Source organism: Trichosurus vulpecula, chromosome 2 (assembly GCF_011100635.1).
Source record: "Trichosurus vulpecula isolate mTriVul1 chromosome 2, mTriVul1.pri, whole genome shotgun sequence".
NCBI classification, from domain to species: Eukaryota; Metazoa; Chordata; class Mammalia; order Diprotodontia; family Phalangeridae; genus Trichosurus; species Trichosurus vulpecula.
This window is the reverse complement of record NC_050574.1, coordinates 69032913-69056915: the sequence shown is the minus strand read 5'-3', so window position 1 is coordinate 69056915 and position 24003 is coordinate 69032913. Positions and strand designations below refer to the sequence as shown.

Below are 24003 nucleotides of genomic sequence, written 5' to 3'. Positions count from 1 at the left end.
TGGATATAAAGTCAAGAGGGTTCACAGAAGTGAAAGCAAGAGACTTGGGTGATTCCTATCATGGCAGAGCAATGCATCCCTGGGGAGCCTGGTTATCTGCATGAGGCTTTCCTTGAACTCACTTCTGTTTTGTGTGTCCCTGGGAAAAGTCTTAGGCATTGGACTTTACTATAAGATGCTTGAGGTCTTAGGGAAAGAGTACAGTATGGATAGGGTGATGCCGACTCTGCATCACAACTTCAGCAATGGCTATATCCTCTATAGCACCTTCTAAGACCTTCTTCTTTGGGCCAGTCAGAGGCCATGGGACCCTGACACTCTGTCACCTGATACAGGTATGTATGAGTTTAAGGCTAGTCCTGGAAAGCCTTTTAAGTTAGTTGGAAGAAAGAAAGACATTATGGAATTATAAAAAATCAGCTTAAATAGAATATTTGAAATCCAGTGTTTTTATTTTGGAGAGTATCTTTGCTAAGGAATAACCTTTATCAAGTGCCAAGTAAACTCTTCAGTTATGAAATTCCATGTCCTCTTGCTTTGAACACAGCCATTAGGCACTGTCAAATACATTGTCGGTATGGAATCATTATTCACTCTATAGTGACATCTGCCTCTTTCCAAGGCCGCCGTTCTCAGAGCTTCAGATGTTGATGTGGCAGGGCCTTTGGGCACACACTTAGGGCACTGTTAAGCCCTTAGCTGTGGCAAAAGTACCACACACAGCTGCCCGTGGATAAGAACTTCACCTATCAGCAGAGTCCAGCAGGTCAGTGCCTGACCACAGAAGCCAGCAGATGGGTACCACCCTTTGCTGGTTATCACTCTTGTGGCTCTAGAGGTTCTCCAAGGTACTACAATCCCACACTATAGGGAAAGCAAACTTAGTAGAGTCTTGTCACCTGTGGGGCACCACCCCTGCCGCCGTGGGTTTCCTGTCCCTTCTTCGTATGTGATGTGAGTTAAGTATGCCTTGTTCCAGGACAGAGCCATCATGGTCTTTGTATTCTCGGGAGAGCAGGATCTTGGTGTAGGGGCCCTCTGGTCTGCATCTGTTGTAGCAGGCTGAAGGTCCCCAGGGGCTGGTCCTGAGTTAGTAGAGCCACAGGTAAGTCAGCGACCAAGGATGAGAGTTGACTCACAGACTCTTGTCTGAGACATATTTATCTGAGACCCCACCTTTACAAATAACTAGAGGGAAGAGGTAGGGGGGTGGGCAGCTATTACTATACCTGTAATAAAGTAACTAACGAGTTTGGAAAAGTCCTTAGAATTGGGAAGATAATTGAGGGAGGGAGTTTGTACATTTCTATGGAAGCCAGGATAAGCTCAAAGGTGGGATTTGGCCAAGAACCTAGTTGCCACAGATCTAGACTGGTCTCAGTGTGGGGAAAGGAGGGAGTAAGCTGCAATTACAAGTTGGGGAAGGATTTCTACATGGCAGACTTAGTTTTCTAACTGGAAAGAAAAAAGAAAGAGGGAACAAAACTTCCCATCCATCTCTCCTCTCACACTTCCCTGTCTTTCATAGGGTCCTATTATCTCAAGCTAGAAGAAATCTTAGAGACTGTCTAGTCTTCCCCTCCTCTCCCTCTCCACTTTACAGATGAGAAATCTGAGCTCTTGAGATGGGAAATGACATGCCCCATCATTTCTGGCAGACAATCTAGAACACAGTAGAGCGAACCCCAAGTGCAAATCTAGTCTTACGGAAGCCACATTGCCTAGTTGCTAGACTAGCAATAAGGGGCAGGCTCCTCTTCTCCTTCTCTCCTTGCCTCACCACAGGTTGAGCTGCTTTATCCTACCATGTTCTTCAGGGCCCACCCAGAATTACAGAATCATGGTGGGACCAAAGTGGCACCCTAGGCCAACCTCTATATGAACAAAAATCCCTTTTACAGCACACCCAACAAGAGCTAGAGGGAACTCCCTGCCTCCCAAGGCATCCCATTCCACATCTTGGTATCTTGGAATATCCAACCTTAATCTGCCATCTCAGGACTCCTGCATCCTGCCTCCCATCCTCTGGGGCCAAGGAGAACAAGCCTAAGTGCTCTTCTGCACAAAAGTCTTTTAAATACTTAGAGACACCACCCTTTTCTGAGATACTGTAGAATGAGGGATTGATTGAACTAAGAGCAATGTTTAATCAAGGCCATGTTGCTCCTTTACAGATTGTATAGCAGAAAATTACAGAATTTTTAAAGTTGGAAGCACCTAGTTTAGTCTGTAACTAAATAAGAATCTTTTCCATAATGACTGGCAAAAGGTTACCTGGCTTCTCTTTGAAGACCTCCAATGATGGGAAATTCCCCACCTCCCAAGGCAGCCTTTCTACTTAAAGAAATTCTCACTGTTAGGAAGTTTTTTTCTGATATCTAGCCTAAATTGGCCTATTTGTAACCTCCCTGCCTGGGGCCAAACAGAACAAATTGCATCCCTTTCCATCTGACAACCCTTAGAAGACTTTAAGACATCTACCTAGCTATCAGATTTCCTCTGAGCTTTCTCTTCTTCAGGCTAAAACTCCCTAGTTCTTTAACTTATTCTCATACTTGAGGGATTTAAGGTCCTTGGTCTTTTTAAATTTCTGTTCTCTGAATACTTTCCAGCTTACCAGTGTCCTTCCTAAAAACATGGTGCCCACAACTGTACACAAGTGAGGTGTGAGCAGGACAGAAGGAAGTGATGCTATTACTCTTTATTCCAGGAAGCTGTGTTAGTGTAGGCTAAGATTACATCAGGGGTTTGGGAGCTACGTTATCACAGACATTGACTCATGAGCCCTCTGCTGACATATAGAGTGTGGGAGTGGCGCACTGGAGGTGGGCCAATGGGTCACGACTTGGTTTGTTGAAGAGCATTTTATCCAATAGGTCATGACTTGGTTTGTTGAATAGCATTTTGTATCCCTCCCATCCCTTACAAGAAGGGTTTCAAAAGCTTATAACAATCACTGACTATAATAGGTTACTACCCTCTCTAGAAGCAACATGAACTATCTCTCTCAACCAACTAGACACTGGGTCAACAACATTTACCAAGTAATAATAAGAATAGCTAGCACTTATACAGTGTCTCCTATGTGCCAGGCATTGTACTAAGTGCTTTGTAAATATTTTCCTACTTGATCCTTACAACAACTTTTGGAGGAAAGTGCTATTATCATCCCCAGTTTATAGTTGAGGAAACTAAGAAAGAACATATACTCAGACTTGCTGTCCTTATCTGGGCTCATTCTCCCATTGGTGAGTTCTTCCTGGAACCTCCATTTTGGGGAAGGGTCCCAGACCTTCCATCCCTCCTTCTCTGGACTTAGCTAACATGATCCCATGTATCCTCTTCCCTTACCCCCAACACTTTTCAGCTCCCCTTCAATGTGTTGTGTTCCCCCATTAGAAGGTAAGCTCCCAGAGGGCAGAGAATATTTTGCTTTCTATATTTCTATGCCCAATACTTATCACAGGACCTGGAACATAGTGAGCTTTTAATAAATGCTCATTGGCCGACTGAACGACTCACTCTCCCAAACCAAAGGGCCCCTTTGCAAAAAGCAAGAAGTATAAATTAATCATGTGATCTAGGTATAGAAAGTGTGAAAGGAGGCAAAAGTAAAGAGAATCATTTCAAGGGGTCAGTCCTAGACAAGGGGCACTGCTCCGTGCCAGCTTTAGAAAGGAGGGTGACCAAGTGGCAGAGAGCAGCTTCAGTATTGAAGATGCAAGCAGATGTGGCTTGACTGGGCGTGTCCTACCAGAAATAAGGTTGGAGGTCACCCCAGTTGGAATCTAGGTTTGAAAATAAGGCTGAGGACTTTAGATTTTTCTTCTTCTGAGGAACAAGAAATGCCGCCCATGGTAAATTTTTGACGACAGAGGAATGAGATGCAGAAAACTGTGTTTGAGGAGGATAAGTCTAGCAGCATCAAGAGAGAGAAGATCCTGGGAGACGAGGAAGAAGTAAATGGTCTAGGGAGTAAGTGTGGATTAGGAAAAAGAGGACAGGGCCTGAGAAAGAGTTGGCAGAACTCAGGGATTAACTAGATAGGGGAGTAAAGTGATAACAAGAAAAGAAATCAGAAGAGATTCCAAGGTTGAAAGTCTAGCTAACGGGGAGAAGGTTAGGGCTACTGATGATAACATGGAATCAGGACCACAAGGTCATAATCTCTAGCTGGAAGGGACCCCAGAGGCCATTTGGAAGGGGTACTCGCTAGTTGGGAGGAGAGAAGAGCAACACCTCACATTTCTGCCATGCTATAAGGCTGACAAAGCACTTTCTTCACAGTATCCCCCTGAGGGACAGATATCATTAGCTTTACTTTATAAGGAGGAAACTGAGGCCAGAGAAATCAAATGGCTTGTTCCACGCCACACAGTCAGAAAATGGTGGAGCTGAGATTCGAGCCCAGGTTACCTGGCTCCAGGCTGAGCGTGCTTTCCATTGCTTTATGTTCTGGGGATGGCAGGACATCTGCATTGAGATACCCTGTAGCCATCTGGGGAGGAGGAACCAGAAAGCAAGGGAGTAATCAGAGGTGAAGATGGAGACTGGGAAAGAGGTCCATTGAAGGGGCAGCAGAAACTGTAGAAGCCGAGGGTAAAACAAGGGAACTGGATTCCCAGAGAGTGGCTAGAAAAGAAGCAGGTGGCCTTAGAGGGTGTCTATGGCAGGAGTGGAGGAACTAGCAAAGACTGGGGAGAAAAAGAAGTCAGAGAGAACTGGGGAAGCCCAAGATCACAGGATTTGTGGAAGGAGAGTTTGGGGAAGGAGGTCGGGGGCAGAATAAAGACAATAACAGCCTGGAGGGGTGAGTACTCTAGGCAGACAAAAGACATCTCTAGTCATATCCACAAGGATATAGGACTTCAGGCCAGGATCTCCCTTGGTAGCCCCACAACTACCAACAGACAGCTCTCTTGCCTTCTGTCAATTTAAAGACACTGATACATGAAGGTTGGGACACAGGCATGCTGGGATCTCATCCCACCCTAACTGCCACTCAGGATGTCTTCCCACCTCAAAGACCTCAAAAGCCAGGGGAGGTACCTCTGAGCCACTTGGAGCAATTCTGAGCATCTCCCATGTGGCTCTTCAAACAAACGTAGAGAAAAATAGATGGCTACTAAATAGCCATGCTGTGGTAAATAGTTGCATTGCATTCTTTGAAAATGCTAAAATGATATCATTCTTCCAAGACATGAGGGTACTCTACCCAGCAGCAATGGAGAAGAAGAGTATTGGGCCTAAATAAAGTAAGGCATGAATGTCCTCAGGAAGAGATGTCTGTGACCTTCTGACAATGACATGAGTGAACTTTAGCTCCTGAACCTCACCCCCTCACCCCTCTTTGTTCTATCGTAATGATTGACCAAGTGCGCGGTGCTACATTATGAGTTGTATCCTTCCCTCCTGGTATCTGGAATCTGCACTTGGTAAATACTAATAAAGCAAACAAATTAGAGTCCACTGAGATGAGTCTGTCATTGTGGGGTCAGTCCTTTGATCTAGACCTGAGGTAACTTATGCATACTGGGATGGGCAAGGAGGGTTAATGGTACCAGGTACTATGTGTCCCAACAGGGGCCAACTCAGGGACACCCTGTACCATCTGGCTTTCAATAAACCTTCCCATATTCCCTATTCAATATTATAGGTAATAAAATCTAGAGTTTACTCATGCATAGGCAGATAAGAAATAAACAAATGATTAATTAATTTCCAAAGGATAATATAGTTATTTACCAAATATTCTTTGTAACCATACCCTAGGTTAAGAATTTCTGCCTTAAGTGATAAACACATACTTACAACCATGTACATGGGACTTGGCTAATAGAAAACATTATCAAATCCCTTCTGGGTGGGCATGCCTTCCCAAGCAAGACCTGCATTTTGAGACATTTGGATTGTCACATTTACAGCGTCACAAATGTTAGACAATCCCATGGGAGAATGGACAGTGTCCCCCAAACAGAATTTGGGTATTGGAAATCTCTTCTCAAGGTATTCCAAAGTTGCCACTGGGGAAACCGGAGGGTTATTATTCTTTGACTGGCTAAGGGAGCCACTCTCATGGAAATGGTCATTCAGACCAAGCCTACCTCTTTCACCTCAAACCATCCAGAAGGCTGGCACCACCCTTCCCCCTAATTTATGGGTGATAACAAGGCAGCTTGTCCCTCTATGGCCATGGCCATGGCCATGGGGGTCCCACACAGCCCAAGAGGAAGCTCTCTTGAGACCTGCTGAAAGCCAACACATGAAGCCCAGGAAGCATATGGCGGCAGCAGCAGCAGCCAAGTGCCAGTGTCATCCGAAAAGCATTTCTGAATACCAGTTCCACAAGGAACCTTCTTAGTCAGACTCAGGCCTGAGCTCCTGCTCCCCATACCCCATCAACAACAAAGACAGAGGGCCATCTGCCTTCAACAGGAAGAGCCTCAGGACAAAATTAGATTCTTACCCTCCTTCGAAGATCTTGATCCTCGCTGGCTCCCCTCTTTTGGAGGCAGGGGCATCCTCCTCAGCCTTCCCTCTCTTGTCTTCTTCCTTCTTGGCTCGAGCTGGGTCTTTCCGACCCTCACTGGAGACCATCGAAGGGAGATGGGCCTGTTCCGCCGGAGAAATAACAAAAAGGGTTACATTTCCAGGTGCAGACACCATTCACTTATTCAATCAGAGATGCAAAAACTATGGAATGTAAAGGAAGCCCAGGGTTGTAGATCAGTTACATTTGGCATCTCTGAGAAAGGCAAATGGCATAATGTGAATTAGGAAGTCAGCCCCAGATTAGCTCTTGGCACACATAAACACATGAACTTCTGTTGGTGGAGTTAGAAAACATTCTGAGAAACCTTCATCATCATCACCATCATCATGACTATCACAGCACTTAAATGTTTACAAAGTGCTTCATATATATTGTCTCATTTGGCCCCCACAAGGAGGTAGGTGCTATTATAATCCCCATTTTACAGATGATGAAACAGAGGCTGAGTGAGGTTAAGTTGACTTTCCCAGGGTCACACAGCTACCACACAGGCCAAGCAGAAAAATGCTAAGAGCTCTTCTATACAACTACCCAGCAGACACCCAAAGATGGCTTTCATGACCTTCTCCCCTGTCTTCTCTTCTCCAGGTTAAATAGCTGAACTGTGCTGAAGACCCCTGGAGCTTAGGGGAGATGCTACACATGGGAGAGAAAGGACATGTGAGTTGTCTTGGGAACATGGTCACAACTACTGTGTGAACCCACTCCTCCCATGGAGGTTGTATTTAATTCTGGGAGAAGGAGCCCTATCTGCGGTGGAATTTGAACTCCATTATTCTTGACACCAAGTTCAGAATACTATCTATCCATTGGGTCACCTATCATGAATCCATTGACATATTTATCTAATACCTCATCAGGGCAGCCAGCAGGATTCTAGTGTGGGGGCCCTCTGGTTTGCATCTGCTGGGGCAGGCTAAAGGTCCCCAGAGGCTAGTCCTGAGTTTGTAGAGCCTCAGGTAAGTCGGTGACAGGGGGGTGAGAAATGACTCAAAGATTTGTCTGAAATCCCACTTTTACAAACAACCATAGGAAATTGGTGGTTGGGGGTGGGGGGTGAAACTATTACAATACCTGTAACCAGAGTAACCAGCAATGGGCAGCTAGGTGGCGCCACAGTGCACAGACCACCAGTCCTGGACTCAGGAAGACTCTTCCTCCTGAGTTCAAATCTGGCCTCAGACACTAGTTGTATGACCTTGGGCAAGTCACTTAACCCTCTCTGCCTCAGTTTCCTCATCTGTAAAATGAGCTGGAGAAGGAAATGGCAAACTGCTCCAATATCTTTGCCAAGAAAACCTCAAATGGGGTCACAAAGAGTCAGACATGACTGAAACAACTGAACCACAACGAAAACCAAAGTAACTCAGAGTTGGGCAGAATATTGAGGGAGGAAGTTTGTATATCTCTATGGAGGCTGTCAGAAGGTCAGGTGGGAATGGGGCAAGAACCTAGTTGCCTCAGATGTAGACTGGTCTCAGTGTGGGAAAGGAGTAAACACTAGGTGAAACACTGGATAGACCCCTGGGCCTGGAGTCAGGAAGACTGGAGTTCAAATGCTGTCTCAGACACCTACTAGTCACTTAACTTCTATCTTCCTCATCCTATTTAACCTCACATGGTTGCTGTGAGGATCCAATGTGATAAAGGACATACAATTCCTTCCTAACTATTTTATGTCGTATAAATGGTAAAATCTGGCCTCACACACTTAGTGGCTGTCATTATGGGCAAGTGACTTAACCTCTGTCTGCCTCTTCTGTAAAATGGGGATGATGGAAATACCCCTGTTCCAAATGTTAAGGATACAAAAGTGAGACAGGAACCTGCCTCTCAGAGCTGTTGTCAGGATAAAATGAGATATCTGTTAAGTGCTTGGCAAACCCTTAAAGCGGTATACAAACGCTCACTATGTAACGCTTAGCACAGTGTCTGGCACATAGTAGGTGCTTAACAAATGCTTGTTGACTGACTGGCTGAGAGATGACCCTGGGTTCTTAAAGACTCTATCAGTACAGAACTTGAAAGGCTGTCTTTCCAAGACGGACAAGCTCAAATAAGGGTCTCAAGATGGAATGTGTGTCTGTTTTCCAAGTTCCAGCTTAGCTAAGGGAAGCAGCGTTCATCACCAGGTGGGGTAAAGAGTGGAGAATTTACAGCATCACTCAAAGACTATCTATCTTAAATCTAGGGCAGGTGAAAGGAGTGCCCACACCAATGAAATCACAGATCCTCGATATCATAAAGTAGGTAATAAAAATAATATGGACTTCATGATACGATGAATGAATGAAAAAGCATTTATTAAGTACTCTCTATGTGCCGAGCACTGCTCCAAGTGCTAAGGATATGAAAGTGACACAAGCCCTGCCCTCAAGGAGCTTACTTTCTAAGTGAATCCAGGTCTGTGGTTTCATCAGGGTGGGTTTCCCCTGCACTGATGAAGACTGAAGCCCCTCCATGCCTTCCATAGGGTCTTCACGAGTGGATGGTGCCAAAGAAAACTGATCATGGGGCAATTAACCCTCCAGTAGAATGTAAACTCTCTGAGGGCAGGAACTATTTTTCATTTGTCTTTGTATTCCCATTCCTAGCACAGTGTCTTGCATATAGTCACGTGTAAAAGACAATGATTGTTGGGTTGGACTGGGCTTCTTCAGATCTAAGCAGGTCCTTGAGCAAAAGGTGCATAATCTGTTGGCCGTCATGCTTAATAAAGCTGCTCTAGCTCAGAGGGACCTGTCAAAGGTTATGCTTCACTGGCCTAGCCTTCAAGAACCAAAGTGTAAGAAGACTTAATATAATTATTATTATCATCAATCTTAATTACCAAATATTATTACATTTCTTACCAATATTAGTAATAGCCTGGCTTACAAAGGACTTTTCATATAACAGCTCTACAAAGCTGGTAATATAAATACCAGTATCTTCATCTGACAGATGAAGAAATTGAGGTTCAGAGAGGTAAAATCACCTGCTCATGGTCAGATGGATGGGAAGTAGCACATCTGGGACTTAAATGCAGACAGATCTTTAGACTCCAAAGCCCATATTCTTTCTATTATATCCCTAGAGTAGGGGTTCTTAACTTTTTTTGTGTCATGGATCCTTTATGGCAGTTTGGTGAAGACTAGGGGCCCCTTTTCAGAACTGAGTTTTCAAATATATAAAATAAAATCCACAGTATTACAAAGGAGATCAGTTATATTGAAACACATTTATCAAAATATTCTTTTAAAAAAAAGTTCATGGACCCTAGGCTAAGAATCCTTGCCTTAGTATCTTGAAGGATGTGCAAATATGGTGCCAACCAGCTTATGATCTAGGTGGGTATAATTCAGCATCCACAGAGTCTGTACCTAACAGGTGAGGTCAGCTAGACTGATTCTTGGTTTCCATTTGGTCTTTTCTCTAGTAGAGCTGGCTAACATGAGCTTCCATAGGGCGAAGATCAAGATAAGGGTGAAGCATACCACGAGAGCCTGAATTTCACCTACCATCTATTAGGAAAGTTCCATTGGGTAGACTTTTGGAAAGCAAGGGCTGAAGAACACAGTTATAATCAGCTAGTGGTCAGCCTCTGTAGCCAGGACAGTCACGGCATGTGGTCCTCACATGATTCACTTCCTCAACCGGTACACTGATGAATGATTAGTGTAGTAAACTGTTGATGGCTGTTTATGAGTATGTTAAAAGAGCTGGTTTACATTCTAGAAGAATGTAAGCCCCTCGAGGGCAGGCAAGGCTTTTTAAAATTTTGTCTTTTTAACCTGGGAACATAGCACCGCACTTTGTACACAGCAAGAATTTGATAATGCTGGTTGGACTGGATTGGATGTTTGACTTATGAACACTTAGAAAAGGATATGAGGATCACTATGGGTTCATCAAGAGGTGGGCATGCCGGATTCACCTTATTTCTCTTTTTAACTGAGTTTTAAGAATGGTAAATCAGGAGAATGCTGTACATAGATTTTAGCAAGGCATGCCACTTTTTATTATCATCATCATCATTATTATAATTCCTCTTATATTATTGTGGAGAAGATGGGGAGACATGGGATAGACGAGAATAACATACAATGGATTTGCAACTAGCTGTGTAACCGAAACCTTGGAGTGGAGGTTAATGGATCTTTGCCAGCCTCGAAGGAGCAAAACAGAGCAGTGCCCTAGGGTCCTATTCCTAGCCTTGTTTAGTTTAATGTCTTTGTCAATGACTTAAATGAAAGCATATTGATGGAATGCTTCTCAGATCTGGAGATGGCGTGAAGCTGGGAGGGACTAGAAAAGTGAACAGTGGAACGGGGACCTAAAAAAAGAGTCTGACGGGCAAGAGTGATGGGCTGAGAAAAAAAATCATCAAATGTGGTATGAGTTCAAAAAATCAACTGCAGAAGACTAAGATGGTGGAGATGCCCAAGTAGGACTAGGGAGGAGCACACTGAAAAGAGATCAGTAGGTCTGGGTGGACCATAAGTTTACAAAAGTTCCCAGTGGCGCATGGCAACCAAAAAAGTGAACATGACCTTAGGTGGCCCTTAGGCGGCCTCACATCTAGAATGAGAGAAGTGCTCAGCCCACTTCTTCTGGCCTGGTCAGGTCATAGCTCAAGTGCCCTGTTCAGCTCTGGATGATACATTATAGGACAAGCTAGAGGATGTCCAGAGGAAGGCAACCAGGATGGCAAGAAGACTAGAGATCCCATGCCATGATGAGTACCAGGTAAAGCAATTGGAGACACTTAGCCCAGAGAAGAGAAGGCTGAGAGAGTGACATAATCACTGTTGGTTGGGTAAAAGACTGGACTTGTTCTGTCTGATAACAAGAAGGTAGAACTGGGAGCAATGCATGGAAGTTACAGAAGCAGATTTCAGTTTACCATAAGGGGTAAAACCCTACCTTTCTAACAATAGAGCTGTATAGCAGTGTTGTGGGCTACATCAGGACGCAGTGAGGTCTCTGGAAGTAGAAGATGGATGACAACCACTTGTTAGGAGTGGTGTACAAGGGGACTGTCACTGCTCAGCTAAAATTCTGTGACTTGATGGACGATACCTGTGTCTGTTCCTAACATGCTGTGAGAGGTATGGCTTTGAATGAAGAAGAAATCATTGGTTCTGGGATCTGGCATCTTCCTCTACTCAGACTCACTCACACAGATCCTCAGAGACCTCTTTAGAGTCAGGATCAGATGCAGAAGGGTGCATCAAGAAGGGCGAGGGGCAGCTCGGAGTGTCCCAGGTCCAGTGTCTATTGCTCTGCCTCTGGACACCTTAAATGAGGTCCACTTCCATTCCAGTCCATTACAGGATAAAAACAAATCTATCTATCCCTACAGATCTATATGGAAACTCAAGGGGCTGGGGCTGGTAGCACACACCTGTAGTCCTTGCTACAAGAGGAGGCTGAGGCTGGTGGGTCACTTGAGTTTGGGAATTCCGAGCCTCAGTAAGACTAAAACTGATTGGGGGCTTTGCACTAAGTCTGGCACTGGTGTGGTGAGCCCCATACTGTGAGTTAGACTAAGGAGAAGTAAAAAAAAAGGCCAGGTAAGAAGCTCCCATGCCAATTAGCAATTGGGGCCTGAGTGTGGCTGCTGATGGGCAAGATGGCGGCATTCTATCAAGGAGGAGGAGAAGGAGGAAGAGAGAGAGGGGAGGAGGAGGAGAAGAAGAGAAGAAGATGGGAAGGACAAGGAAGAGGAAAGGGAGAGGAAGAGGAGGAGATGGTGAGGTAGAGGAGGAAGGGGAGGGGGAGGAGGAGAAAGAGGAGAGGGAGGGAAGGAGGAAGAGAAGAAGAGGGAGAGGAGAAGGAAGAGGAGAGGGAGGAAGAGAAAGAGGGAAAGAAGAGGAGAAGAGGGGGAGGAGGAGGAGGAGAGGAGAAGAGGAAGGGAAGGAGAAAAGGAAAAAGAAAGGAAAAAAGAAAAGGAAAAAAGAACACTCTAGGGCAGGATAGGCATCTTCCTGGGGTTTTACATCAGGAACTCCGCCACAGAAACACTGAATCTGAATTGAAAAGGATCCAAGAATGAGTTTGCCATGCCCACCTCCTACCAGTGAATAGGAATCCTCTCTAGGACATCCCCAGTAAGTGGTCATCCACCTTCCACTTGAAGACCTCCAGTGACAGGGAGTTCACTACCTCCTCAGGCAGCCCAGGCTAACCTGAGACAACCCTACTTGTTTGGAGTTTTTTCCTCGTGTCAGTCCCAAAGTAGCTACAACATAACTCGCACCTACTGTTCCTAATTGTGCCCTGGAGGAGTCCAAGAAGAACAATCCTGATTCCTCTTTCATGTGGCTAACCTTCAAACACTTGACGAAAGCCATCATTTCTCTACTCTATCCTCTTTTCTCCCAGCTAAATACCCTTTATTTCCTTCACCTGACAGTCTGGGCATATGAAATGGGGCATGCCTTAGGACTCTAGCTGTGATCTGACCTGGGCAGAGGACAATGGGGCCATCGCCCCCTTGATTCTGGTTGCCATGTCTCTTGGGATGCAGTCTTGGACTGCCTTCCCAGAAACATGTGCTCCAGAAAGAGGGAAGTGATAGTCTCACTGCCCTGCACCCCAGTTGGACCACACCTGGAGTATCATATCCACTTCTGGCTACCACACTGGAGTGGATAGGGGGTAGTGACAAACTGGGGGAACTCAGGAAAGGCACAATCAGGAATGAATTCTCTCCTGAAACCAGTGTCCAGAAGAGAGAGCCAAGGAACTGGGAACAGAAAAAGGGAGCACATCAAAAAAGATTAGGGAGTTTCCACCTACCTAGATTATAATTAGTCATACCTGTGATAAGACTAAGGGGCAATAGGAGTGAGGTGGTGGCTCTCCTGGCATGTTTTTACCTTAGAATGCCCTTTTGAATATAGCTTTTAAGATACAAATACATACAGTTTCATCACAATATAATCCAAGAGGCTTCCCATGTTTTCTAACTCTATAGGCTCATCCTTTATTCTTTCTTTCTTTTTTTTGGAGGGGGGGAAGGCAAGGCAATTGGGGTTAAGCGACTTGCCCAAGGCCACACAGCTAGTAAGAGTGTCAAGTGTCTGAGGCCTGATTTGAACTCAGGTCTTCCTGACTCCAGGGCTGGTGCTCTACTCACTGCACCACCTAGCAGTCCCAAGGCTTATTCTTTGTTAAAAATGGGTTATAATGAATGGTCTGGCCACTGGGACATGGGAACAATGTGATGCTGACTTGTGAATTCCTTGTGATGGTGTTCAAAGGCAGTTGCATGGGTGTCAAAGAGTGGATGTCACCTTCCAAAGCTCTTACAAAAAGGAGGGAGATGCTCATGGAAAACAGAAAGGAAGGGGCTCATCTGTGAATAGTCCCCATATGGATAGTTAGAGCTAGGCCAGGGGCTGCTGCGAGCATTTGTTCCTGACTGGTAGGGCAAGGGAAAATGCATTTCTGTGCCTCCTGGCAGGTTCTGACATTGCACTCCCCTGGGTTGTTCCACATTGGAGAGTCTAGGTCTTTGCTGTGATATATAGCAAGTTGACTTACTGTAATATAAACCCCTATGGGAAGACCACAGAGAGTGGAATTTTCTGGAATTAAAATAGGTGCATTTGTTCTCTCATCATTTGAAAAATGAAAATTAAAGCCACTCTGAGGTTCCACCCCACACCGATCAGATTGGCAAAGACGACAAAAGAGGAAAATGATAAATGTTGGAGGGGCTGTGGGAAACCAGGCACACTACTGTGACAAAGCTGGTGGAACTGTGACAAGTCTAGCCATTTTGGAAAGTAATTTAGAACTGTACCCCAAAAGTCCTTGTGACTTTGACCCACAGATACCACTATGAGGCCTATGCTGCAGAGATCAAAGAAAGCAGGAAAAAAACCCATGCGTACAGAAATATTTATAGTAGCTCTTTTTTGTAGGAGCCAAAAATTGAAAACTATTAGGGTGCCCACCTATTGGGAAATGGCTAAAAAAATGTGGTATATAAATATAATGAGCTACTATTGCACCATAAAAAATGACGAAATGGACAATTTCTGAGCAAACTGGGAAGACCTCTAAGATACTGACTCAGAGTGAGATTATGACGTTACCCCCCACCAAAAAACCCTACTTTGAAAGACTTGAGAAAACTCTGAGCCATGCAATGATAAGCCATGAGTCTGAGAATTAACGATGAAACAATACCAACCTTTCCAGGCCAGAGAGGCTACAGATTTAAAATGAAGAATGAAGGACACATTTTGGGATATGCCTAATGTAGGAATTTGTTCAGCTGGGCTGATTATAAGGGTTTTATTTATTTACTTCATTTATTTATTTTATCATTCGATGCTCAGGGTGAGGAGGGGGGCAATGGGAAGGAGACATAATATGTTTTTCAAAATAAACAGATTTTTAAAGTAAAAAAAATAGTCTAAAGTCAGATTTTTGCAAATGTCCTTCATTGCACTGTCCATGTGTATTGTTTTTGAGGCAGCTACCAACTTTGGCTACTCTAAGTCCTGGCTCCACTCACCAGGGACATTCCTGGCACTGGACAGTCTGGTGAATCAATGAAGGGGATGAGGATGAGGTAGTTTTGAAAGGTAAGGTTCCCAAAGAAATCTTGCTGGATATAGTTCATCTTGGAATAACAAAGGGGCATTTGCCAAATCAAATAGTACTAAATTAGCTCGCTCTTGTTTAATTTTCTTCAATTGGATGCCAGCCCCTCAGTTTTCTGTCAGTTCAAAAGTAACTGGGGAATAACCCATATTGGCAAAACCCAACAACTCCACTTAGTCACTTTCCCCAGAAAAGTGAACAATGTGGCCCCTGCTGGTAAGAGTTAGGGACCCCTGCAATGTGACAAGGGCATTCTTAAGACCAGCCACTTAGCAAACAGCATGCAAGGCCTGCAGCTGTATTTCCCAAAGGCAGCTCTCTGGCTAGGGCTAGGGCCCTGACCAAGATACACTCCATGAGCAAGGAAGAAAGGGAACATAGGGTTCAGAGAGTAGAGCACTAAGTATGCCTATGTCCATGGCATAGTGAAAAGAGCCCCGGCTCTTGAGTCAGAGGAGCTGGGTTCAAATTTTCTTGAGCTTATGACCTGCACAACCTTAAATCACTTAACTTCCCTCAGCCTCAGTTTCCTCAGCTGTAAAATAGGGAGAAATAATAGTGCCTACCTCCCAAGGCTATTGTGGGGATCAAATGAGATACAATTTGTAAAGCACTTAGTATGTGACTGGTATGTAGTAGGCAATTAATAAATAGTTGTCCCCCCTTTTCCTCTCTCTTCTTTCTCTCTCTGCCTCCCCCCTCTCTCTCCCTCCCTCCCTACTCTCTGTCTCTCTTCTCTCTCTCTCTCTCTCTTTCTCCTCTCTCTCTGCCCCCTCCCTCCCTCTCTCCCTATGATCCATGATCCATCACCTGGATTTGCACTGAAGGAATCATAGGATTATAGATTTTGAGCTAGAAGGAGTCTCAGAGGGCATCAAATTCAGCCCTGACATTTACAGGAGGAAATCAAGTCTAAGAGAGGTCTAATTACTTGCCCAAAGTCACATAGCTAGTAAGTGGACTAGCCAGGATTTAATCTCAGGGTCAGGAATTTATGTCTGCCTTGGAGAAAAGCTAAGGCATGTCCTCTAACCTTGGGAACCTTTGGAGGTTCCCTTTTTTTCTAACAACTTAGAGGAGGAGGAGGAAGGACCCCATCCACCCAAACAGGGCTGCTTTCCTCAAACAGTAGTTCCCTATTTACTTAGTCGGCTGATTCAGCCAACTCAGCAGACCTTCCAATGGCCTCATCCCTTATAGCAATCTCATCACTTTCCGGAGCAAAGCCGCTAACTCAAGTAACAGAACTCTGAGCATACAGAATTTGTGAAGTAGGAAATGAGTTCATTTTACAGAACCTAGAGCCTCACTGTTAAGGAATTCTCAGCTTGGAGTTAGTTACACCACGTGTCAGATGGTGGCCCCACCTAAGAAAACAGAAGCCAGCTCTATTAGAAGGAGAACCAAATACCAGAGGCGATGAGGATGAAGGTTAAGAGTTTCTGGGAATAGAAAATACTTCAATGATCCTAGGGGATAGGTGGGGCAAAGTGGGGTTGGTAACAGGAGGATTAGGGAGGAAAAAAGACAGCAAAAGCATTGATGAGAAAGGGTATGATCTAGGATTCAGGAAAGTGCTAAGAATTTTGAAACCACTACAAAACAGGCCCATTAGCCAAACTTTCCACTTAGTCTGCTGGGGGAGTCATATCCTGTCTCCCCTACCATCCACCCTGCCCCACAATGCATCTCTACTTGTATAATGGTAACCTATGGAGAAACAGTGTTTTCTTTTATAGAAAACTACTTGAGAGCCAGCTTTGCTAGGATGCATATGCATATGTATCCAGAGCAGTATCATAAACTTCTATGGTGTCCATGCTAAGCTATCAGGAGAGAAAATTTACAGTGGGAACTCATTGATACATGATGCTTCAGGGGCCCTGGGGTTGGGGGGAGGCATGTTGGACTAAGTGCTATTTAAGGTCCCTTTTAACGAATAAGTACAAGAGCCTTTGCTCTTTAGGTCACATCTTTGTAGAAAGAGAAAAATCCCAGAGTGGGGTCAGAAGACCTGGCTTTGTCACTTATTAACCATGTAATGACCTTTGGCAGATCCTTTTTCTGGGCCTCAGTATCTCCACCTATAGCATGAAGGGAGTAGGTCTGATGTTTTCTACAGAGCCTTACAGTTTTGACATTCTATAGTATTCTTTTTCCTGTCCTGAGCCCCCATAGGGCGATGACTTTACATAATTATCAGGCTAGTGAGAGATGATAGAAACAACCATGATGGTTCTTACCTCTGTCATTCGGGGCTTTCGGGAGCTGGACGGGACAAGCCTTCCTGTCTCAGGATGTGGAGCCATGGCCATGGTGTACGTCTCTTTGCTGACCTTCTGCTTGGACCTCAGGAGGGACAGAGCTGCTTTAGTGGACACCCCAGGCAGGTTGGGGTTGTACAGACTTATACACCAACCAGCATAAACAGAGGACCTCCTGTCTGCCTGCTGGACGGGATTTGGCTTAATGTAGTTTAAATAGCACCAACTGACATTAGTGGTCGTATGGAGGCTGGGGAACTGTAGTACCTTCTTGGTGTCTGTACCTTCCCGGGATTTTGCTATCCTGGGAGAAGCGGAGGAGGAGGTGGGAGGAGTCTTCGGTGGATGGTCAGGCAAGTCCTTGGAGTCTTCCTTCTTCACTCCCTGCAGTGGTGACTGCCGTCGGGATGGCTTTCCAGGTAGCTGTTTTGATGCTTCCAGGCCTGGAGCTCCTGAATGAGGCAGCCCCGAGTACTGAGAGGGAGGGCTTTCCTTGGGAAGAGGCTGAGCCAACGATGAGCTAGGAAGCATCTCTTCCTCCCCTCGGCCTTGGCTGGGGCCCCCAAACTGGGTTCTCTCTTGCCTCTTGCTGGCTTCGGCACTGGCAAGGATGGCACTAGCTGGCCTAAGCAGCTCTAGCTTCTCTTCAGCTTTGGAGCCTTCCTCCTCCTTCACCCTCTTCTGCTGTTGGGTCTCTGTGGTGAGTTCCAGGCTGCCAGCAGGGGACAGCACCCGTTTGCTGCCTCCTGCAGTGGATGGGCTTCCCTCCAAGCCCAAGATGCTTTCTGAGGACAGAGAAGAACCTTTCCTCTCTGCTAATGGAAGAGGCACCCTCAGGTATGGTGTTGGGAACCCCCTTCTTTGCTCCTCACTGATCTGGGCCAGCTCAAGACCCACTCCAGGAGCTTCTACACCACAGACCAATGTCCCTTTGGCCTGGTAGTCATCGAACTTGGGGAGCACGAGGGAGGACGGGCTGCACTGGGACTGAGTGACCAAAATCTGAGAAAGGGTTGTATACATCACACTTCCGTAGGAGGGCATGTCGGTCTGGATTCGGACAGGAACAACCAGAGAAACGGCAGGATCTGGGCAGGAAGGAACGGCCAGCTGTGGGGCTGACGTCGATACTGGAGGGCTGGTGGCACGTGTCACTGGGTGCAACCGGACGTCGGTGCCATATTCTGTGCTGGGGGAGAGGCCAGAGGGCCCCGTAAGAGGGGACAGGCTAGATTTCACTGGGGGCAGATGGGTGCCAACCTCCCCAGGCAGATGAAGGGAAAACTGAGATTGTAGAGGCAGAAAGAAGCCTGGAGAGAGTGAGGAGGAGCTGGGATGGGGCATGGGGAGAAATGAAGGGTGCTGACGGAAGGGAAGATCTGCTGGATGAGGGATAAGCTGGTGAGGCATATGAAGCTGTCCTGGATGAAGGACAGCTTGCTGGAGGGGAATTGGTGGAGTCTGAAATAAGGATGGGGGAAGGGGAGGCATGGAGTATGGGGCAGAGAAGATCTCTGGCATAGCCGGAGTGGAGAATAGCTCTGATGACTGTCCTGGTGGCTGGAGGAAGTGTTGAAAAGAGAAAAGGGAGACTGGAGGTGGCAGGTATGGTTTTTCATGCAGGGAGAGCTGGGGAATGGGCGGATGGAACACTTGTAGAGCTTCGGTGTAAGGTGGGCTGGACACCAGCTGGGGACTGTCCTTCTGCTGGCTCTTAGCACTGAGGTACCCACCATAGGCAGAGGAGGAAGAGGAAGAGGAGGAAGTGGTGGTGGTAGAAGCTGAGCAGGTGGAGGAAAAGGAAGGCTGATGAAGCAAACTTTTAGAGGAAGATTTACTGGATGAAGGCAACGGCTCCTCTGTTTCCGGTCTACCCTTAGGAGGTATCTCTGGCTCATGCTCTGGATGCCGACTCAGGGAAGCCTGTCTCACCAGAAAGCATTTTCTTCTTTCCGGGGGGGCCGAGGAGGTGGGAATTCCTGGTGTGGGAGGCGGAGCCAGAGACAAACTCCCATAGTCGAATGACTTGCTGCGTGTCTCAGATATTTGAGAAGGATGTGGCACGTTGGGGGACTGCTCAGAGGCCGACCTCCGCATTTCTCTGGAGTGGTGAGGGTAGCTTGGAACAGTCAACATGTGGGTGCCGAAAGACTTGGAGTGGGTTTCTGAGGAAGGACCAGGAGCCTCTGTCTTCCCATGGTCTTCCCTTTCAAAGGATGCTGAGTGGCTCGAAGTGTGCGACACACTGCTTTCCAGGCTAGGGCTTCGGGTCAGGGAGACCGACTCAAAACTGGACTCCCCTGAGGACTGGGCCATCTCTGCCAGCCTCAGCCTTTTTTTCTTAGGGGGCAGCTTTTCCGCGGGGAGCTGAGCAAGTGTCTGGCTCCGCTGGGGCCACTGAAATTCCTCAGTCTTTTCGGGTTCTTTTGGAGGGGGCTCAGGTTCTGTGTCTGCTCTGTCAGGCTCCTCAGTCACCAAGATTTCAGGAACCTGGATGTTAGGCTGGCGGACTAACCTTGGCTGCAGGGAGTGAGAAGAGCGGCCATGTGGAGTGACAGCTGGCTGTGATGAGAATTGGGACAAAGTCTTGTCTTCTCCTTCCTGGTGGCTCGGCTGCTCCGGAGGGTCAGATTTTTCAAAGGAGCTGGTGTGCTGGATGACCGAAATTTCTGTGGAGATTTTTCTTCTCTCTTTCCCAGACTCGGAACTTGCCGCTGCTTTGGGAGTCCTTGGGTGGAAGGCCATGGTCCCCTCCAGGGGTGGCACCGATGGAGCTGGCTCTGCTGGTGGCTTGGTGGGCTCCTGGGGGAGGTTCAAAGCAGCTTCTGAGGGAGCTGGGTTAGCAAACTGGCTCCCAGGCCCCACAGAGGAGTGACTTTTGGTCGACTCAAAGGAGGGGGGGTCTTCCTCATCCCCAAGGCTCTTTTCTTTCCTTCTCTTCCTCAGTGGTGTAAGTTCTAAACTGGTTCCCAACTTATAGTGCATCATCTGAGACCAAGACTCAGGTTCCCCTTGGCTCTTTTCTGCTTCTGAGGATGAATGGGCACCTGTGGAAGCAGGCTTGGAGAGCTGAAGTTCTGAGCAGTAGTACTTTTTATGGGCCTCATAATTATCCCGTTTCTTGTACCGAGCCCCACAGATGTTACACTCGAAAGTTACCCCTTTTGCTTTGGAGCCTTTCCGAGACTTTTTGGTGAGTTCGATTTCCTTTGCTTCTTTTTCTTCGGAGGGTTTGGAGGCCGTGTCCTTAGGGCCTAACCCGATGTCCTCTGAGCTATACTCCCCTCCCAAAGGGAGCTCAAAGGCGGGCTGGCGTTTCAACGTGCGGGGGTGGGATGTGAAGACTTGGCTGCGGCTCAGGGTGTCCGCCTCACTGATGTGGTCGTCGAAGGAGTAGCTGCCTCTGAAGGTGTGCGGGGAGCTGATGGTGCAGGTGGCAGAAGGCATGGAGTGGCTCCTCAGGAGGGGCGCGGGCTCAGTGGAGCTGGCGGGCAGCTGCTGGAGGGAGAGGAGAGATTGTTCCGCCTTGCCTTTCTCACCGTGGGAGAGTAGAGTTTTGGATGGGTCCAGCTGAAACGGGTCTCGGAAGATCCCGGACTTGGGGGACTCGATGCTACTCCGCCGGGACAGAGAGCTCCTCCTGGGCTTCACGCTGTCTATCTCGCTGGTGTCTACGACTGCTTCGTTAATTGTGATCAGCTTCGTGATGTGTTCGATGACCTGTGTCCGAGGCACGGAGATGGGGCCCAGGCTGGGTTTGTCCTCAGCAGACAGGGGCAGGAGTGGCTGGGTGGCAGCGGCAGTCAGCATCGCCGTCCTCTGTCCGATCCGCCCGCATTTGCCAAAGATGATCTCGGCATAGGACTTGGCATTGGTATTGGGAGGGCTGATCTGCTGCTCCGCACTCTCGGAACGGGAGAAGTAGCCCGACTCTGTGCTCCCCTTGCTCCCAGGGCTCAGGAAGGCCTGCTCGTCCATTACTTTCTTCCTTTCGCTGAGCCTCAGGGCGAGTTTCTGCTTGATGGTGTGTGTGTCCTCCGCTTTGTGGCTCACAGAAAGCTCCGATGAGGACGATAAAGGTTCTGCAAACTGGGGGTTCTCCTCGAGAGACTGCGATGTGCCGGAATGGGACGAGGAACAGCGTTCGTGGCCCGGGCCATGGCTGCCCGCACCGTAGAGGCTGCTGCTGCCAAGGAGGGTGTGCTTTTGTCTGGGAGACAGGTCGGCAGGCTGGCTGGACGTGGCCCCCGTTTCCTCCTCGGAGTCGGTGCTCTCTCCTTCGGTGGGCTCCTCGAATTCCTCCCCACCGATTCTTTCCATCTCCAGCCCCGGAGGGTACATCTCAGCCCCGATTCCCGAAGCCAGCCCTGCTTTGATCCGGTGTGCGTGGGACTTCCTATGCTTGTACAAATTGCTTTTGGTTTTGAAGGAGAAGCCGCAAGGGATGCAAGGGTAGGGCCGCTCACCTGTGTGAGAGCGGATGTGCTTTTGAAGCACACTGGGCTTAGCACAGGGGCGGCTGCAGTATTGACAGATGTACTTGCCGGGCTTCTGAGGTTTCTTCTCCTTCTTCGGCGGTTCCTCGGCCTGCTTCATAGAGATGTGGGAGGCGCGTGGGATGTAGACTTTGGGGATGGACTGCAGCTCCTCAGGAGGGATGATGGTCGGGTGGGCAGGAAGGAGCTGGCTCTGAGAATGGAGCCCCGGAGATACAAAAGCCCCAGAGGGGCCCGGCCTTATTGGCTCAACTAGCTGCCACGTGGGCCCTTCCAGGAGATGCTCAGGCTTTCCCGGCGGCGACATAAATGCTGGTGACAGAGGGTGTTGAGGGAGCTGGGAGATGTGGGCTGGGCCTTCCACAGTAGATCTCTTCGGGGGCTTCTGGTGTCCCGTTTTCTCCTGAGACCCCTCCCTCAGAACCAGAGGAGGCCCCGAAAAGTGCTGCTGCTGCTGGGAAAGGAGCTCATGGAGGGGCGTGGCTGGGGAGGAAGTAGAGCTGCCCTGGAATGGAGCTGGAGCCGGGGCTGGAGCCGGAATCGGGGCTGGAGCCAGGGAGGGAGCCGAGGCTGGAGCCAGGGTTGGAGCCGAGGCTGGAGCTGTGGAGGGGCCACTGGCTTGCACGGCTTCTCCTTTGGGCAGCCGCTTTCTGGGACTGCCCTCCGATGTCTGTGCACTCTTGACACTTTGCTCAGGATCCATGGCCTTATCAGAGGCTGGGGATGATGCTACTTGGGGAAGGGTGGACCAGGCTTCATTTACAAATGGCCCACAGGCCCTGGCTCTGCCTGCATTGGAGAAGAAGTGGGAAGCCAGAGGTGGTTCCAGATGATCTTTTACTGAAGTGTTGCTGGCTTCTATTGGACTAAAAAATGCATGAGAGTCAAAAAAAATAGTACCCACTGGTGAGGCTACTTCAGTGCCTGGCAATAGCCTAGAACTGTGAGTCCAAAGAGTTTTGACGTGAGCTTTGTTAACGGTTTGAGTCTGGCCATCTTGTTTCTGGTGACGGCAGCACCCTCAGAGTCAGGAGGCAGCCCACGACATGTCTGTCTCTTGGTTGTTGGCAAGCCTTTGCAAATGCAGGACAGTCCAGCTCATGTCATTGAGTGTGGCTCTTTCCCACAGGATGAGCAAAATAATACTGAATGGTGAGGGCTGGTCCCTTTGGGTCCTTTCCCTTTAGGTTGGTATTGGAACCTGGTGGTCTTGGACAAGAAGTCACACTCTTCTGGAATCATAGGATCCACAATGTACACAGGCAAACATGTATGCACATGTATATTCCACAGACACAAACATATCCAGACACACATCACACCCAGATCCCATGCAGACATTCCACCACACGTATCATACATACCACATATACAGAACCATGTACCACACATACATCACACCGAGGAAATGCATACCATATAGATATAACACATCACACAAAACACATACCCATCATGTCACATATGCCAAAGGTATACATATACACATGCCATGCACAGCACACACAAAGACACACACACATCACAATATTCACAAATACATTTAGGGACATGGACATAATACATACACATAGACACACAAACAAACACACCAGAGAGAGAAGGAGGGTGGGGGGAAGGAAAAAAGAAGTTATTGTAGCATCTGTAAAAGAGTCTGGAAGTTATGACTTTGTTTTTATAAACTGTTGTCCACCACAACCATCACAAATACAATAGGAAACCCTCAATTGTCTGCCTTCTCCTGCCAAAATCCCTTCCTCTCCTCCCAGCCCCCACTGGCTTTGACATGAGTGACTTATACATTGCTGGGAGAGTTGGGGACAATGAAAACCACCACACTGTCTTCCTTCCCACCCATTGGTCCAGGTGGAGTTAGCCAGGGTTCACTTCTGCATAAGATACTTACTGGCTGTGTGATCCTGGCCAAATCCCTTAACCTCTTAGCCTCAGTTTCTATATTTGAAAAATGGGGATAATAATAGCACCCACCCCACAGGATTATTGTAAGGATTGCAAGAGATAACATAGGAAAAGTGCTTTGCCAATCTTAAAGCACTATAGAAACCAGAGCTGCCATTATTATAATGGT

The 24003-nt window shown here is 47.4% G+C and overlaps 1 protein-coding gene across 1 annotated transcript; it reads right to left on the bottom strand.

Moving 5' to 3' along the window:
• Positions 1-712: 712 nt before the first annotated feature.
• Positions 713-23028, bottom strand: HIVEP3 (HIVEP zinc finger 3). Its single transcript, XM_036746583.1, has 3 exons — positions 17398-23028; positions 6467-6612; positions 713-1085 (listed from the first exon to the last, which is right to left on the bottom strand). Exons 1-3 carry the CDS (start codon positions 22615-22617, stop codon positions 896-898), a joined length of 5556 nt encoding a protein of 1851 aa, XP_036602478.1. The 5' UTR covers positions 22618-23028; the 3' UTR covers positions 713-895.
• Between the last annotated feature and the right edge of the window lie 975 nt (positions 23029-24003).

Coding starts and splice junctions, on each gene's coding strand:
- HIVEP3 (XM_036746583.1), bottom strand. CDS start 22,617: ATGGATCCTGAGCAAAGTGTCAAGAGTGCACAGACATCGGAGGGCAGT. Junction 6,613..17,397: donor GAAAGCCCCGAATGACAGAG/GTAAGAACCATC, acceptor CCGGCGGAACAG/GCCCATCTCCCTTCGATGGT. Junction 1,086..6,466: donor ATCAAGATCTTCGAAGGAGG/GTAAGAATCTAA, acceptor CTACTAACTCAG/GACCAGCCCCTGGGGACCTT.